Consider the following 15702-nt stretch of genomic DNA (forward strand, 5'->3'; position numbering starts at 1 on the left):
AGGCTGCATCATTTACAACATTAAACAAACTTATTCCACTAGGGCAATGGGAAGGAAGATCAGCCCTGGCAGCTTCTAAAGCCACTCGGAGAAATTCCGGTGGAAGGAAACATGCCCGGTGATCAGGGGACAGCAGCCACCCGGTGATCAGGGGACAGCAGCTGCTGATCTTCAACAGAAGTCACTCGCCCTTCCAGATCCATTACGTCCTGTGCGTATAACATTATAGGTAATTATGCTCTATCGATAGCATTAACGCTTTTACTTTCTAATAAGAGTAACAAATAAACAAAAGGCGAGAACCTCGCCACGGCAGCCACCAGCTACCATTAGCTGCAGCTCATGGAAACTTCTTTCCAAAATAGAGCCAGGTTTCATCCATATAAAAATTAAATATAAGAACTTACGAAATAGAAAAGTTACGGAAGCGGAAACTGGAAATGTGTAGATATTTAGTTTCCATCTGTGCTTTGGTAAAGAATTACTATGGGATTTTATTTTATTTTATTGTTGTTAATCCCCACCTGAGATATTTCCTCCACTGATTCTTAGAGAGGGAGGGAGGGAGGGAGGGAGGGAGACCAAAGGAGAGAAGGGAAGGGGGTGGAGAGGGAACTGGGAGCGGTTTTCTCACGCGCCACGGGATGCAATGAAAAGCGCAGTGTGGCAAACCCTACCGGCCAACCGGTCCCCTTTCTCCTACAAATAAATTGTGAGAATAAAGAACAGGGACAGGATAAAAGCCTAAATTAGGATACTTTCAACATCAACCAGTCACCCAGCAATGAATCTTAACAGCACGTCTAGTTCTTGGAGCACATCCGGGCGGCAGAGGAGGGCACCCCGTGTCTGCGCGTGGGCGGGTCCCACGGGCGGCCGAGAGCTCATTGTTCACGACCCGGCCGCGCAGGCACGAACGTGTGCCCAGACTGTCACACCTGCGCCCTGCGCTGTCCTGTCCCTGTGCTCACAACGGCCCCGCAAGGCGGGTGTCACGGCGTCCGCTTCTCAGGGAGCCACTGTCAGCCGCGGCGTTCGCAGCACAGGGCTCGACAGGCTCGGGCGAAGAAAGCGGGCCCACAGATCTCCCCTCCGCACGGCCTTCCTTCCTTTATTTTTTAATTCCCACCCGAGGAAATCTCTTCCACTGTTTTTCAGAGAGCGTGGGGGGGGGGACTGAGATATGAGACACGTCAATTGACGGGCTGCCTCCTGCACTCGCCCCGACTGGGCCAGGAATCAAACCTGCAACTGAGGTATGTGCTGGAATCGAACCCGGGACCCTTCAGTCTGCGGGCTGATGCTCTAACCACTGAGCAAACCGCCTAGGGATGCGCTGGAATCGAACCCGGGGCCCTTCATTCTGCGGGCTGATGCTCTAACCACTGAGCAAACCACCTAGGGCTGCGCTTTCTTTCTCTTTAACAGAGCAGGGACCTCAGAGGGTGATGGAGGCAAATCTGCACCGCAGGCCACAGAGGAGGGAGCCCGGAGCAGGGGTGTCCGCAGGGAGGCACCCACCTCAAACGGGGAGGCCGCGGGACAAGCCGGGGTTTCTGCTCTGATTTAATAAAACCCGCAGGAGTGAGAACAAAGATACACACACAGGAAGAGAGCAAAACTTTGAAGAAAGACAAGAAAAAAGGTCCCCAGGGGCAGCAGAGGGGTCGTGTCCTTGAACAAAGGCGTGTAATTCAGCCCCGGCCGTCACGGGAGGGAAAGTGTGACACGGAGCCCACCCTGCTGGCTGGAGCAACGGCACGGGCCGGTTCGAGCACCCCCGCGGGAGAAGCGACGTAATGAAAAGTGAAGAATGCTGTCCGGGACCTGGATGGATAATTACATTTTTGACATGAAAGTGAGAAGTTTGGACAGATAACAGTCAAGTCGAAATGGACTGAAAACTAATCTGAGAAGTTTGCTGTAATGGAATCGCCCGGAAGACAGGACAGGGGCCCGGCCCCGGGAGCGAAGGGGGCGGAGGGCGGGGCTCCTGGCGAATGTCGCTTATCAATCTCTGTCCGGCCGCGGGGGGAGACTAGAGTCAGGGCCACCCTACCTCCCTCCGCCTGAGCAGCTGTCAGATCAGGTTCCTTTCCTTTCTAGGGGACACACCCCTCGGGTAAACTGCCGATTTCCCTCCACCATCTGCAAAATACAGTGTAATTACAGCTTCCCGTTGGGGAGCTTCCTATAGACTTTAATGAGCTTCCATCTCTATTTATGAAAGTTATCCAGACTAAGCCCCGGTGACTCCTGTCCCCACTTCACGGACACTGGTACCAACGGCCAGGAGATGAGAGACGAGGGGTGGCCACACTGGGATCTAAAAGCAAAGTCCAGTTAAAGTCGCTGGTCACAGCTTCAGGCCACAGATGGCCCGGCTGCTCTAGGGAAGGCCCCTGCTGTGCGAAGAAAAGCTGGTCAGGAAACCTAGTTAGGAAAAAATATTGAAAAAAGATAAAAATGGAAAATATGTCATTTTTTGAATTTTTTGTGTGTGCATCATATGTGCAGGATGACATGTGGTGAGGTCCTCGGGGCTTTGGGATGGTGACATCTACGGGGCGGAGCTGCCTGGAGGCACCGTGTGTGCTCAGGTTCTCAGCTCTGAACTCCAGCGACATCCTCAGCGAACCTGCTCTAACTTCGGGGACGTGCGGGCAATTCCCAGGGCTCGCTGAGGGGGAGGGAGGGAGGAAGGAGATAGTTAGCAGGCGTCTGTCTGCTGGTAACAACTTGCTGGGAAAAGAGTTGCGGGTGTAAAGAACCAAAAACACGGGCGAAATGCGAGTTCACGCTCAGGAAGGTGGAAAGTTCTTAATGAAATTAAAGTGCTGTCGTCTGGGTGCCTCATTGCTGAGAGAATTTAGGAAACGTCAGAAGAGCAATGGCCGTGATCACAGCCCCCCAGGCACTGGTACCGGTGACAGGATCGCAACAGAGGGGAAACCACGCGCCAACCTGCCTCCGTGTCCACCAAACAGACCCCCAAAGCGGCAGCCTGCTGGCTCTCAAGGCGTGATTTCAACAGGACAAAGCATTTTGATGAAATAAAAATGCTGGCCCCAGCCAGGCTGGCTCAGTGGTTAGAGCACCTGCCTGTGGACTGAAGGGTCCCGGGTTCGATTCTGGTCAAGGGCACGTATCTTGGTTGCAGGCTTGATCCTCGGGCCCTGGACAGGGCTCGTGTGGGAGGCAACCAGTCAATGCGTCTCTCTCACGTCCATGTCTCTCTCTCACCCACTCTCTGAAAAGCAGAGGAAAACATGTCCTCGGGCCCGGCCGGTGTGGCTCAGCGGTTGGGCATCGACCTAGGACCCAGGAGATCCCAGTTTGATTCCTGGTCGGGGCACCTGCCCGGGTTTCGGGCTCGATCCCCAGCAGGGGCCTGCAGGAGGCAGCCGATCCGTGACTCTCTCATCGTGGATGTTTCTCTCTCTCCCCCTCTCTCTGGAATCAGTAAAAGCATATTAAAAAAATCAGGTGAGGGTTTAAGAAAAAAAAAAAAAAAGATTGAAAGCTAAGGGTCAATCTTCAGGATGCAAAAGAAACCCCAGGAAAGCTGGTGGTGCCACCTGTCCAAGGGGCAGGGACCGATCCGGAGACTGCCCGGGGAGAGCGCCGCCCCCTTCCTCGGGGCAGGTGAAGGAGGCGGGGGGCTGGGGAAGCTCTTCCGTCAGCCTAGACACGGGCCCTGACATCGGGGGGCGCGGTCGTGTCTGCTGACGTTTAGGGGATCCTCAGCATTCCAGGGTCTGTGGGATGCACTGCCGCAGGCGCTGTGGGCATCAATTTTCACGCAGTTTTCCACTCTGCGTTTTTAACTGTTTCCTCCTATGCTGAAAGTCTGTGTTCTCTCCTGGTCTCCACATGGGCACCGACTGGCCCAGCGCAGGGTCCTCCTGTGAGGTCACAGCCACACGTCTCGGTCCGTTCGACAGCCACTCCTAGAATCAGCCTCCCCTGGAAACCGCTCTCCCCAGAGCTGTCACCTGCGTCCTGTCCGGAGCCGGGAGGAGAGGCTGCCGGTGACTCCCCGCCTCTGCTCAGCGATGAGGCTGATGAAGGCCAGAGACACTCAGAGCAAACGGGAGCAAGACTAAGGCTCGGGCCGGGTCTCCCGGCTGACGCTCCGCCCACTCTCCCACCCGGTTTCCGTGGTCCTGCCAGGCTTCCAGAACTTTCTGACCCAGGGATGGGCCGGGCTGGCTTCCTCGCAGCTTTTATCCGTCTCGCACTGCACAGGCCTCCCTTCCTCTGGCTCCTGCAGAAACTCAGGGGCAAGTCACAGAGCTGCACGTGCTCATAGGGTCAGAAACACGTCTCAGGGAAAATGCCTCCGAGCCGAGCGAGGAACACGGGTGGCGAGAGGGCTCCCCTGGCCTAGGGGACCAGCAAAGTCAAGACAGTCAAAAAGCAAAGGGTGCATTTGGGGGGCAGGGCGCCTCCGTTTACAACACTGAAATTACTAATGCAAAGCGTGATTCATTTTTAAATCAACGAAATTTAGTAATTCCCACAAGAACTCCACTCTGTTGAGATCACTGACAATTCTAAAGGAAGCAGAGACGCAGAGGGGAAAAAAACACAGACTGTGGGGAAATTAAAGAGTGAAGGTAAAAAAAACAGAAACCTTCAAGCAAAAGTGGATCCCGGCGTCACTGAGTCCAGAGTCCAGCGGTGACGAAGTCACCAGATGCCGTTACCTCCCAACATCCGCCCGTGGGAGGCAGGGAGGCGGCAAACAGCGCTGGGAAAGCCAACAAGGAAAAACAAAAACAAAACCAGACGCTTCTCCTTACTTACAGAGCCGAACGTTTAACCTAAGGGACCCGCTGTTCCAACGGCCCCACGGCGCCATCTGTCACCATGAATACCAGTCGCAGGCCTTCCACCCCGCCCAGCCCTAGATCAGGCTGGAGACGCCTCCCCAGCCAGTCTGCCGTGATTTCCTCACTCTGGCTCTACCCCCCGCAGTGTCCCTGTCCCCACGCGGTTCACTCTGAGGCCGAAACGTGATTGAAGGTCAACGTCAAGAGGACAGGGCGGGAGGCGCTCAAGCTGACGGCCGCCAAGCCTGGAATCCAGCTGTCAGGTGTGTGCGTGGCCTGGAGCGTCCCCGGCTCCACAGCACCTGTTCTGCTGGCTCCGGCCGCCCCCGGAGATGTTCACAGTGCTGATCACACGCTATTAGAGGCGGCGGCGCTGACGGTCACTCGCGGGCTGCAGCTCAGGACGAAGCGAAACGCGGAGAAAACGGAGCTCCTGGCAGACAGGACTTTCCTTACAGCCCTGCCCAAGCTCACGCATCTTCACGCAAATCCTTCAGCCGTTCAACCAAAACCTGTCGTCGTCTTAACCTCGGCGACGCTCCAGCGCCCGGCTCTGCTGTATCGTGTGTTGTTTCTGTTTTGTTTTAACAATATCATATACGAGCCCCATTGCTATCCAGGTAGAAGAGCTGAACTGGCCAAGTCAGTTTATAATTTACCAGAGAAGCTGCCCCCAGGTGCTGGGAACTGGGCGCCAGGGGTGGACTGTGGCGGATCCCATGGGGCGCCACCCGGCACCCTCTTTAGAACCCAGGCCTGTTCTTGTTCCCTCAGCTCTTCTGGAGCCGGAGGCTGCACCTTCTTCAGGAAGCACCTGGAGCAGGGACCTGCACTCCCGCTGGGCCACATCCACGGTCTATGGCACCGAGACCAGTCCCCTGGCATCAATCGGGGGAAGCTCTCAGGGGCCATCCCAGCTCCAGGACTTTGGGGCATCAGCAAGGGCACCTGGCATGATGCCCGCTGCTCAGATTCCCGCCCCCCATTCTGCTCCCTGACCCACCCTTGAAAAACCACCACCTCAGAGTCCCCTCAGCTCAGGGCTGATCCTCAGAGATGAAAATTAGGCCCTTAATTGTTCTTAATCCACATTAGATACAAGACCATATCTATCGTGGAAAAAGGAAATACCTGTTAGAAAAGCTTGGTGACATTTGACTGGGAATTTGCATGGAATTAAAACAAAAGGTTACATGAAACCATTTCATGCAGCTTCGCCCCCACCCTCAGGGCTTTGGGAGATGCTCTGTTCTGACAGGACGTCCCTGCCCCACTTCTCCTGAGTCCATGTCAGCATCACACTAACAAGGCAGGGTCCTGAGGTCACCTCCTGTATGGACCAGCGAGTGTTCACCTGCTCAGTGGTCACACCACTCCTGGGTTTCCACTTAGACACCATCTGAATGTTCCAACTTCACAGGCAACGAGGGAGCATCCATGCCGAGCAACAGGGGCAGGTCCATCCGAAAGGGAGAGAGGACAGCATTGCTCAGGGTTCTCCAGGGAGACAGAACCACAGGTGGAGAGAGGGAGACTCATCTAGGGATGATATCTCTATCTCTATCTCTATCTCTATCTCTATCTCTATCTCTATCTCTATCTCTATCTCTATCTCTATCTCTATCCCTATCTCTATCTATCTATCTATCTATCTATCTATCTACCTATCTATCATCTATCTATCTATCTATCTATCTATCTATCTATCTATCTATCTATCATCTATTGTCTATGAATAAAGAGACTGATCTATTATAAGGAGTCGGTTCACACTTCTGAGACTGAGAAGTTCGGGCCAGGAGAGCTGATGGTACAGTTCCAGCCCAAATCTGAGTCCAAAGCCTCAGTGTTTCATCTCCAAGACTGTCTGGCAGAGAGAGACATTCTCCTTCACTCAGCCGGTTGTTCTCTTCGGGCCTTCAACTGATTGGACGAGGCCCACCCACATTGGGAGGGCAATCTGCTTTATCCAGTCTGTAGAGTCACACGTTAACCTCACCCAGAAACCCCTTCACAGACACACCCAGAATATGCTTGACCAAAGGTCTGGGCATCCATGGCCCAGCCAAGGTGACTCATAAAATTAACCCTCATAAGAATCTCAAGGATCATACGACGTTGACGCTGCGTCCCCCAGAACGGTGAAGAGATGCCGCCAGACTGTGCCGCAGGTCCCTCTGCTCAGTGCATTTACCTAGAGCAACACTTCTTGTTCCTTCAGCACAAACGCAGAGACCCCTGGTTCCAGACTGAGGCACCCACCCTGACTCCGCTCCCTCCGTGAGCCGAGTGCACAGGGCCGAGGAGTCAATTGTTTTGGGTACGGAGCAGTAACGCTGAAGTCCAATTAGTCCACTGAAGTCGTCCTTCCCGTGAGCCTCAGGTCAGTCTTGCTTCCCTCCCAGCAGCCCGTCCAGGGAACATTCCCTTCATTTACCCCCTGCTAAAATGTAAACGGCTGTGGCAAACTGCACCCAACAGGACTTCTGAAGACGCCCTTCACCCCGAGTGTGACAACTCTGACTGAGCATCATTCCTGCGACGTGACCCGCCCCGAGTTCACCCACCTGACTGTGGGCAGTGGGGCCGTGAAAGTGCAGGGCCACCCACGTCACAGACTTGAAACTGTACAAGCATCCAGGCACCGGGCCTGCTCCTGTGGACCGTCCTCGGGGCTAGAGGTGTCCGGTGGCCACAGGAGCCCCCCTGGGTGTGAGAACAGCCATTTCTCTTTCTTTTCTACTAAACAAAACACGATGCATGTTCTGCTTTGGTGAGTGTCATCTCAAGCTGTCTCGATTCTTAGAATATTTTAACAAGACTCCTGTTGTTTATTAAACACAAGATTGGCTCACAAAAACAATTCTTTGGATCCTCAGTAATTACTTTTGTAACTTATGATGGGGATTTTAAAATATAAGGTGGGAAGACTAAGCACCAGACCTGGCAGCTTTCCGGGACCTGAGGGCGGAGTCTGGCTCACAGGGTTTAAAGAACCCCCCCAAGTTACACAGCTGGTCAGCGGCGGGGCCTGTTCCTACCGCGCTGTGAGTTAAAATCACACAGAATCAACACCTAGGAAGCCAAACCACAAGTAAATATCAGCTGTATACATTTTCTATCATATAATTCATGACCAACTCTGTTTTAAGTCAAATAACTAATTATTTATAGATTCAATGATCGCCTTTACCAATGTTTTTATTTTATCTCCAATTGCCAGCTTCATGTAGCTCTGGGGAAATACCGATTTCTACAATGCTTTCTTTTGATACATGCTCTTATTTGGTCAAATCCTCAATTCTTCTACCAGTTTCCACGATTCCACAACAGCTCAAGTCTGGCCATCAATAGACCACTGAGACTACGACAGGTGCTCCTTAGGGTCCAATGTGATGTAATCAGTGCAGTGTGGCTGTGCAGACTGAAATAAGAACACTCAAATTTTAACTGAGAACACTTGCAACCCTTCAGAGCCAGGGCCTCACAATCTGGGGGGAGCCCAGCCTCTAGTCTCCACACCATCTTCATCATGATGGGTCCCCATGCTGTGGGAATAGGAACTGCCATCTCCCCGCTGGGACGCGTTTGGTATTTCACTGTGGCTTTCAGATCCCGCGGGTCATGTGTGATCCGCGCCTTCTTAAATAACCGCACAGTCATGCAGAAGTTCAAGTAAAGGCCAAACCTAAAAATCCAAATGTCAGGACGTCTTCAGCACTTATCTGCGCCTTCCAGAGCTCGCCTTTCAGTGGGATGTAAATATCATATTTTGTTAAGCATTCCTCCCTAAAGAGTCACTGGTCCCACCCCGCCCGTGTCTCCAGCAAGCAGGAATTTTTCAAACGTTTTCGGTGAGGACACACGCCGGGCCCTGCCCTCACCACAGGCCCCTCTCACGCTGGGACTCCCTCAGCTCACCAGGCAGCGTTGCCGAGCCCGCGCATCCCCCCGAACTCACGACACGATCACACACGGCGCCCTTTGCTTTGAGGCTGGAAGACGCTTCTTAACCCCCTGCCTCACGGGCTTGCTGTGCAATTACTTCTTGTTACGCTTTCCCAGCTCCTGGAGACTGGCCGCGCCTGGACCGGAGCACGTGTCTCTACTCAAGTTCACAACGTACAATTGAAGAAAGAAAAAACCCCGACCCTCCGGATGAATCTCTCCCGTCTTCACCTGCACGCTCACCCATCCGTCACCTAAGAGACTTCAGTGAGCTCAGTAATTAAGGAAGGAACAGTAATTAATGAAGGGCCCAGTGGGACGCTTGGAGAACTGTTTCAGAGGAGAAACCACGGGACAGGCGCGGAGACCGCGGGCAGCCCTGGAATGAATTCGCGAGTGGGGTCCGAGCCCTCAGCTCATCCGTCCACAGGGCTGCAATCAATTGTGTCTCCTCCAGAAAACACGCATTCGCATTTCAGGGCTCAGGAATCGTTTCTGTTGCTCTCAGTGTCCTACAACTTCCAGATCAGTAAAATAGCTCAAGGGCCCGAGGGGCTCAGGCTCCAAGGAGCTGGTTCATCAGGAGAGTGAGCTAGACCCTGAAAGGATGCCCAGGAATTTGTTCTTTCTGCCCAGGTCCATTTCGTAATCTCTCCTGACAATAACTTACAAGTTAATTCTTTTTAAGAGTCCCCTACAGTAAAACAACCCAAACAACCACCAGTCTTACTGCATTACAGCGCTTTGTAATTCATTAGTTCCTTAGGATTCAAACGCTTTATTTATGGAAAGTAACATTTTGAAAATTAAGACAGTCCAGGGGAACATATGTTTATGTTTCATTCTGAACGCCTGCCCACTGTATATTTTTTTAGATTGTAGTTCACAAATAGCATTTTATTTTTAATAATGCTGTTTTTGTATGTTAGTAAAAATATCTGAATGGGTTTAAAATGTAATTTCCTGGTTATTTTGATAAAATAACTATCAGTCCATAGTCATTTGTAAGGGTTATAAGAATGGTCCTGAAAAGACTTCTCATGACTATAGTCTGAATTTAGGATAATAGGTTCTTTCCAATCTTGTAGAAAATGACTTCCAATGAGTTGTGCTATGAGCCTTGAATTGGTTGGGGGTTTATAACAGTTGGAAGTATCACCGATTTCCCAACAGCTGTCCTAGGAAACCTGCGAGAGGCCTGGATTGCGCTGCAGCGGACACCCAGGGGCCGCGGACGCTCCGTTCTGTGCCAGGTCCCACGCTCGCGCCTGAGTCGGTGGCAGGATATGTGGGAGTGGTTTGCAAAGTTTACAAACCTGGGTCGCTTGGGGTTCATTACATTATTTTTCTACTTCTATTCATGTTTTGAAATTTTTCATAATGAAAATTTTTTGGTAAGTTGTCAATATGCTAAGGTTAAAGATACCTGTTTCCTAAAAGACCCTTCCAGGTGAAACCCACCAGGAAGAGCAGCGTGGCCGGTTGTGCACACACAGGACCCCAGGGCCAGGAGGCCAGGCCACAAGCGGGGAGCTGGGCTCCCCGTGGGGAAGCATCACAGTGATCACGGCCCCTCCCTCCCCTCCCTGTGAACTCAGACCTGCGTCCCCTCCTCGGCCGGAGCCCTTTCCTCTCCTCAGCGGTCACAACTCCCTCCCTCCTAAAACGGCCTTGTTTTCTCCTACACGGGTATGTACTTGGTTGTGTTTTCCTCCGACCTCGCCCAGCGCTCCCCACCTGCCTTAAAAGCCCAGCGCAGGTGTGCAGGGGGATGCATGTGGGCCACTGAGGCCACACAAGTGCACACGTGCCTCAAATACGTCTCCACTGGTCACGCGCCCAGTGACTCCCCGGGGGCAAGGAAAACGCCGAGATGCACACACGTCACCCACCCCACAGCTTCCAGTCTACACGGGGCCTCACTCTATTTTGACGTGTCAGTGGCAGACGTCGCGGCGAGCCAAGCTAAGGGGCCGGAAATGTTAGTCCCTATTTCGCCCGCCGCTGTGAGAGGTCGGTGTTCCTCCTGTTTGTCACACAGACGGCCCTGCCTCGCAGAGACGCTCCCGCAAATGCTGCGTCAGTACCTTGGTACACGGCCTTGAACCCGGGCGAGGCGATGCTGTCGTCCGACTGCAGGTGGAGCCACATCTGGTTGCTCATGCTCACGATCAGGTCGGGGACGCTGGACCCGGTGAGTCTGTACAGGGGGAAAGGGAAAGCCGGTCACTAGGCGCCGTTTTCTCTCCTTTCCCATGGAACAAGCCGTAAATACACACCCACACACACACAAGACCCCCCCCACAGAACCAATAGCCACATATAATTTACATTCCTATTTTTCCTATTTAAACCTCAGTATCACTGGTGATTTACACTCATTAATTTCCATAACTGCAAATTCGTACCTTTTGTTTTAAAAATTGATGTAGGGTGACCAGCTGCCCCACTGGTCTGAGCCTGCAGGGCTTCTCCTGTCTGGTGCAGGACTCTCAGTACTAAATAGGGGCGGTGCTGGGACCCCAGGCTGGGGGCGGGCGGTCACCCTACCTCAGGGACAGCTGTGTCTGTGGCTGTGTCGTGCATCAGGTCACACTGCCCGCAGGAGAGCACCTCTAAGCTGAGAAGTGTTCTGGTTCATTCACAAAATGCTGGGGTTGTCTAGTCTGGAATTATCTGGAAAGTCTGCTACAAAATCTCTCTAAAAATAAGTCCAAGGATGGAATATTATTCAGCACTAAAAAGAAATGAACTCTCAAGCCATGAAAAGACATGGAGGAATCTCAAATGCATGTGACTAAGTGACAGAAGCCGATCTGAAAAGGCTACACACTGTGTGGCTCCAACTCTGTGACCTCCTGGAAAAGACAGAACTGTGGGGACAGTAACAGGTCAGCAGTTGCCATGGGGGTGGGTAGAGGGATGAACGGGCGGAGCCCAGAGGGTTTAGGGCAGTGACTCTACCCTGATGGACAAATCTCATCACACATTTGTCCAAACCCACAGGATGCACAGCACAGAGCGGCCCTGATGGACACCGTGGGCTCTGGAGATGATGACGTTTCAGTGCAGCTCCATCAGTGGTGACGAATGTCCCATCTGGGGGGTGTTGGTGGTGGGGAGGCTGTGGGTGGGGGTTGGCAGTAGATGGGAAATCTCTGTACCTTCCTCTCAATTTTGCTCTGAACCTAAAACTGCTCTAAAAAATAAAGTTTCAGCATGTATATCGTAACCAAAGGTAACCCCACACTGAGAGCATTGAGCAGCAGGGCCTGCACAGCTGAAATGGATTTGGCGGATTTGCTGAGCGTCCCCTCTGCATATTAAAGCCCGGGTCACACGGAGCTTCGAGGAGCATTCACTGCGTGTTCACAAAACAGCCCCACAGCCCAGCTGTCAGCCGGTGAAAAGAAACACTAACCCACTGACTGAACCCAATGTGCTCACAGAACAGCAAGTGGAGGCAGAAAAAATGCACAAAAAAATCAATTCAGCCGAAACAAATGCCTCTAATCAGACAGGAAGCTTTCCTCTCAGCCAAGGAGTTCTGGGGACAGGAACATGATCCGAGCCGTCAATCACCTCACTTCCCCATCAACCCGACACTCGTGGGCGAGGAGGCCTGATGCTTCACAGAACAGCGCTCACTTTGTTACAATGTCACACCCAGAGTGAAAACAAAGCAAGTGTTTCAGTGAGTGACCAGCCGTCACTAAATAGGAATTTATTTTGCAACATTTTTTTCTTTGTCGCAAAGATTGTTCTTTTATGATTGGCTGCTTTGTTTGTTTGATTTGAAAAAGTATTTTTTTCTTCCCTATCATGCATTTTGTTCATCTATCACAGACACAAAAAGTGCACGGATGATGTTTATTTTGACTTGATCGTAAAGCTGTGATATTTGGACCACACAAGGAAGATCTCTCTCTCTTGCCTTTCACTTTCAGCATTCTATGCAGGCATGTTACGTGTGTGTCTCAGCATCAAATGCTTGTTCTATATTATTTCTAATTATTTATTTTATTTAAATTATTTTTAACTAGAGAGCTTTATCTTATTTAGAATATATTTAATGAAAAACTAAAGTTCATTTTTTGTTGTTTTTGATTTGCTGATTAGTCAATTATTTTTAATTATCCCTTTGATCTAATCACATTTATTTTCCCCAACACTCCAAAGTTGTCATCCTGCTGTCTTTTTACTTCGTTTGTTTCTATTGGGAAGACGTCTGTAAATCTAATATTTGCACTTTTGAAAATAACGTTTCTTTGTTTAAGATGTTTTCTTGTTCTGAGTTTCAGCAGATTTACTGTAACGTCCCAGGGAAGGTTTTTCCTGTATTATCCTGATGGGCTTGTAGAATCGCTTGATTCTGATGTCTGTTGTTGGTGTTGGAAAATTACTGGTGATTATATCTTCAAATATGGGCTATGCCCCATTTTCTCTCACTTTCTTCTGGAACTCCAATTACATACATATATTCTGTACATACATTTCCCCCTCTTCACTTTAAATATTTTCTACTCAGCTATCTTGCAGTTCAAACCATATATATATTGTTCTTCATTGCAAATACTCAGTTTTTCAATTTTTACATTTCCATTCAATTTTTTGTTATAGATACAGTTTTCTGGGAACATTCTTGATTGTTTCATTTAGTTTCTTAAACATATGAGTCATAGTTAATTATAAAAGTCCCCAAGTGATAACTGCAACGTCTAGATAGCTTTTTTCTTTTTGTCTATCTCTTCTGGTTCTTGGTTTTATTGATATATTTTTTTTGTCTCTATGTCATTTATTTCTGCTCTGATCTTTATTGTCTCCTCCCTTCTACTTACTCTGGGCTTTTCTTGATTGTTTTCTAGTTCATTTAGTTGTAGGGTTAGATTATTTGAGATTTTTCTTGTTTCTTGAGGTAGGCCTGGGATGCTAGGAACATCCCTCTCAAGGTTGCTTTTGCCATGGCCCAAAGATTTTGGGTTGTTGTGTGTAGTTTTCATTTGTTTCCAGGAAGTTTTTTATTCCTTCCTTGATCTCACTGGTAACCCATTCATTGTTTAATAACATTTCGCCTTGAATTTTGAATGACAGCCTTGCTGAATAGAGGAGTCCTGGTTGCAGGTTCTTGCTTTCCATCACTTTGAGAACTTCATGCCACTCCCTCCTGGCCGGTAGAGTTTCTGTTGAGGGATCAGCTGTCAGCCTTATGGGGGCTCCCTTGTAGGTAACTGACTCTCTCTTGCTGCCCTTAAGATTCTCTCTTTGTATTTAACCCTTGGCCATTTTAATTACGATGTGTCTGGGCGTGGGTCTCTGGGTTCTTCTTGCCTGAGACTCTCTGTGCTTCCTGAACTTGTGTGACTTTTTCCCTCACCAGCTTAGGGAAGTCTTCTGTCATTATTTATTCAAACAGGTTCTCTATTCATTGTTCACTCTCTTCTCCCTCTGGTATCCCTATGATGTGGCTATTGTCAGGTTTCATGTTGTCCCAAAGTTCCCTTGAAGTATCCTCATGCTTTTAAATTATTTTTTCTTTTTGCTGCTCTGATTGAGTGACTTTTTCTACCTTGCCTCTAATTTGCTGATTTGATCCCAGTTTTCTCTAGTCTACTGTTTATCCCTTCCAGTGTCTTTTTTATTTAGGATATGTCAGTCTTCACTTCCAACTGTTTTTCTGTGGTTTCTTTTTCATGCGTTGAGTACTCTTAAAACCAGTACTTTATACTCTGTTTCTGATAAATTGCTTCCCTCCATTTATTTATCTGTTTTTACGGAGAATCCTCCTGTTCTTTCACTGGGGGCCTGTTTGCTTCCCCATTTTTTATTTTTACTATTGCTGTTTCTGTGTGTTTGTTTCTATGCATTAGATAGCTCTGCTATGACTCCATCTTAATGGGGTGGCCTACTGTAGTGGGTGTCCGGTGGGACCCAGTGGTGTGGTCTCCTTGATCTTCTGAGCTGGGTGCTCTAGGAATGTCCCTTGTGTGGGTTATATGGGCCCTCCTGTCATAATTCGGTCTTCATTGCTGTTGCCCCATTCATGGGAAGGTTTGACCCTCAGGCTGGCTGACTGTGAGGCTCAACCCTGACCACGTCATGCCGACAGTTATATAGGTGCTGAGAGAACAAAATAAGACAAAACAAGACCAAACTAACAATAATACAAAATAGAAACCAAACCACCAACAAAAACAACTACAACAAAAAAGAAAAGAATATTAAAAGATAAGAGACCAAAAGAATTAGAGGAAAAAAAAATACCAAAAATGAGCCCTCGCCCATGTGTCTCAGGTGGTTGATTGTTGCCCCATGCACCTGGGGGTTGCCCTTCAATTCCTGATCATGGCACATGCTTGGGTTTCAGGTTTGATCCCCAATAGGGGGTGTGCAGGAGGCAGCAGATTGATGTTACACTCACATTGGTGTCTCTCTCTCTCTCTCTCTCTCCTTTTCCCTTCATTTCTCTCTAAAAATCATTTTTAAAAATCTTGAAAAATAAAGAGAAATAGTGAATATGAAAGAAAATATGGAAGAGAAAACAAAAATAATAAGAATTAAAAAATAAAAATAAAGGAAATAATGCTAATACTTTTTTAAAAGGTAATAATAATGAATAAAATAAAATATAGACTAGGCAAATAAAAATAAAAAAGTATAAAAAGAAAAGAGAAAACCAGATAACATAGAATAAGAAAAGGAAGCAGAAGTAAGAGATATGAGAGAAAAGGAGAGACAAAAAAGTTTTAAAAAATATGAAAAGATTTTTAAAAATGATTCATCTACACAAATTTTTGGGAAGGAAGGAAGGAAGGAAAGAAGGAAGGAAGGAAGGAACTACACACCAATATCTCTCACAAACTTGGGGGCACACATTCTCAACACAATCCTAGAAGAACTGAACCCAATAGTGTGTGATAAG

General features: G+C 49.2%; 1 protein-coding gene across 1 annotated transcript in view; it reads right to left on the reverse strand.

Annotated features, from left to right (window-relative positions):
- The window catches only part of CSMD1 (CUB and Sushi multiple domains 1), a 1001626-nt gene that overhangs the window by 182790 nt on the left and 803134 nt on the right, over positions 1 to 15702 (reverse strand). The window contains exon 12 of the mRNA XM_081129106.1: positions 10871 to 10983. Coding sequence (XP_080985232.1) covers positions 10871 to 10983 — 113 coding nt within the window. The remainder of the gene's footprint in view (positions 1 to 10870; positions 10984 to 15702) is intronic.

Source organism: Miniopterus schreibersii (assembly GCF_964146895.1).
Source record: "Miniopterus schreibersii genome assembly, chromosome: 2".
Classification (NCBI taxonomy): domain Eukaryota; kingdom Metazoa; phylum Chordata; class Mammalia; order Chiroptera; family Miniopteridae; genus Miniopterus; species Miniopterus schreibersii.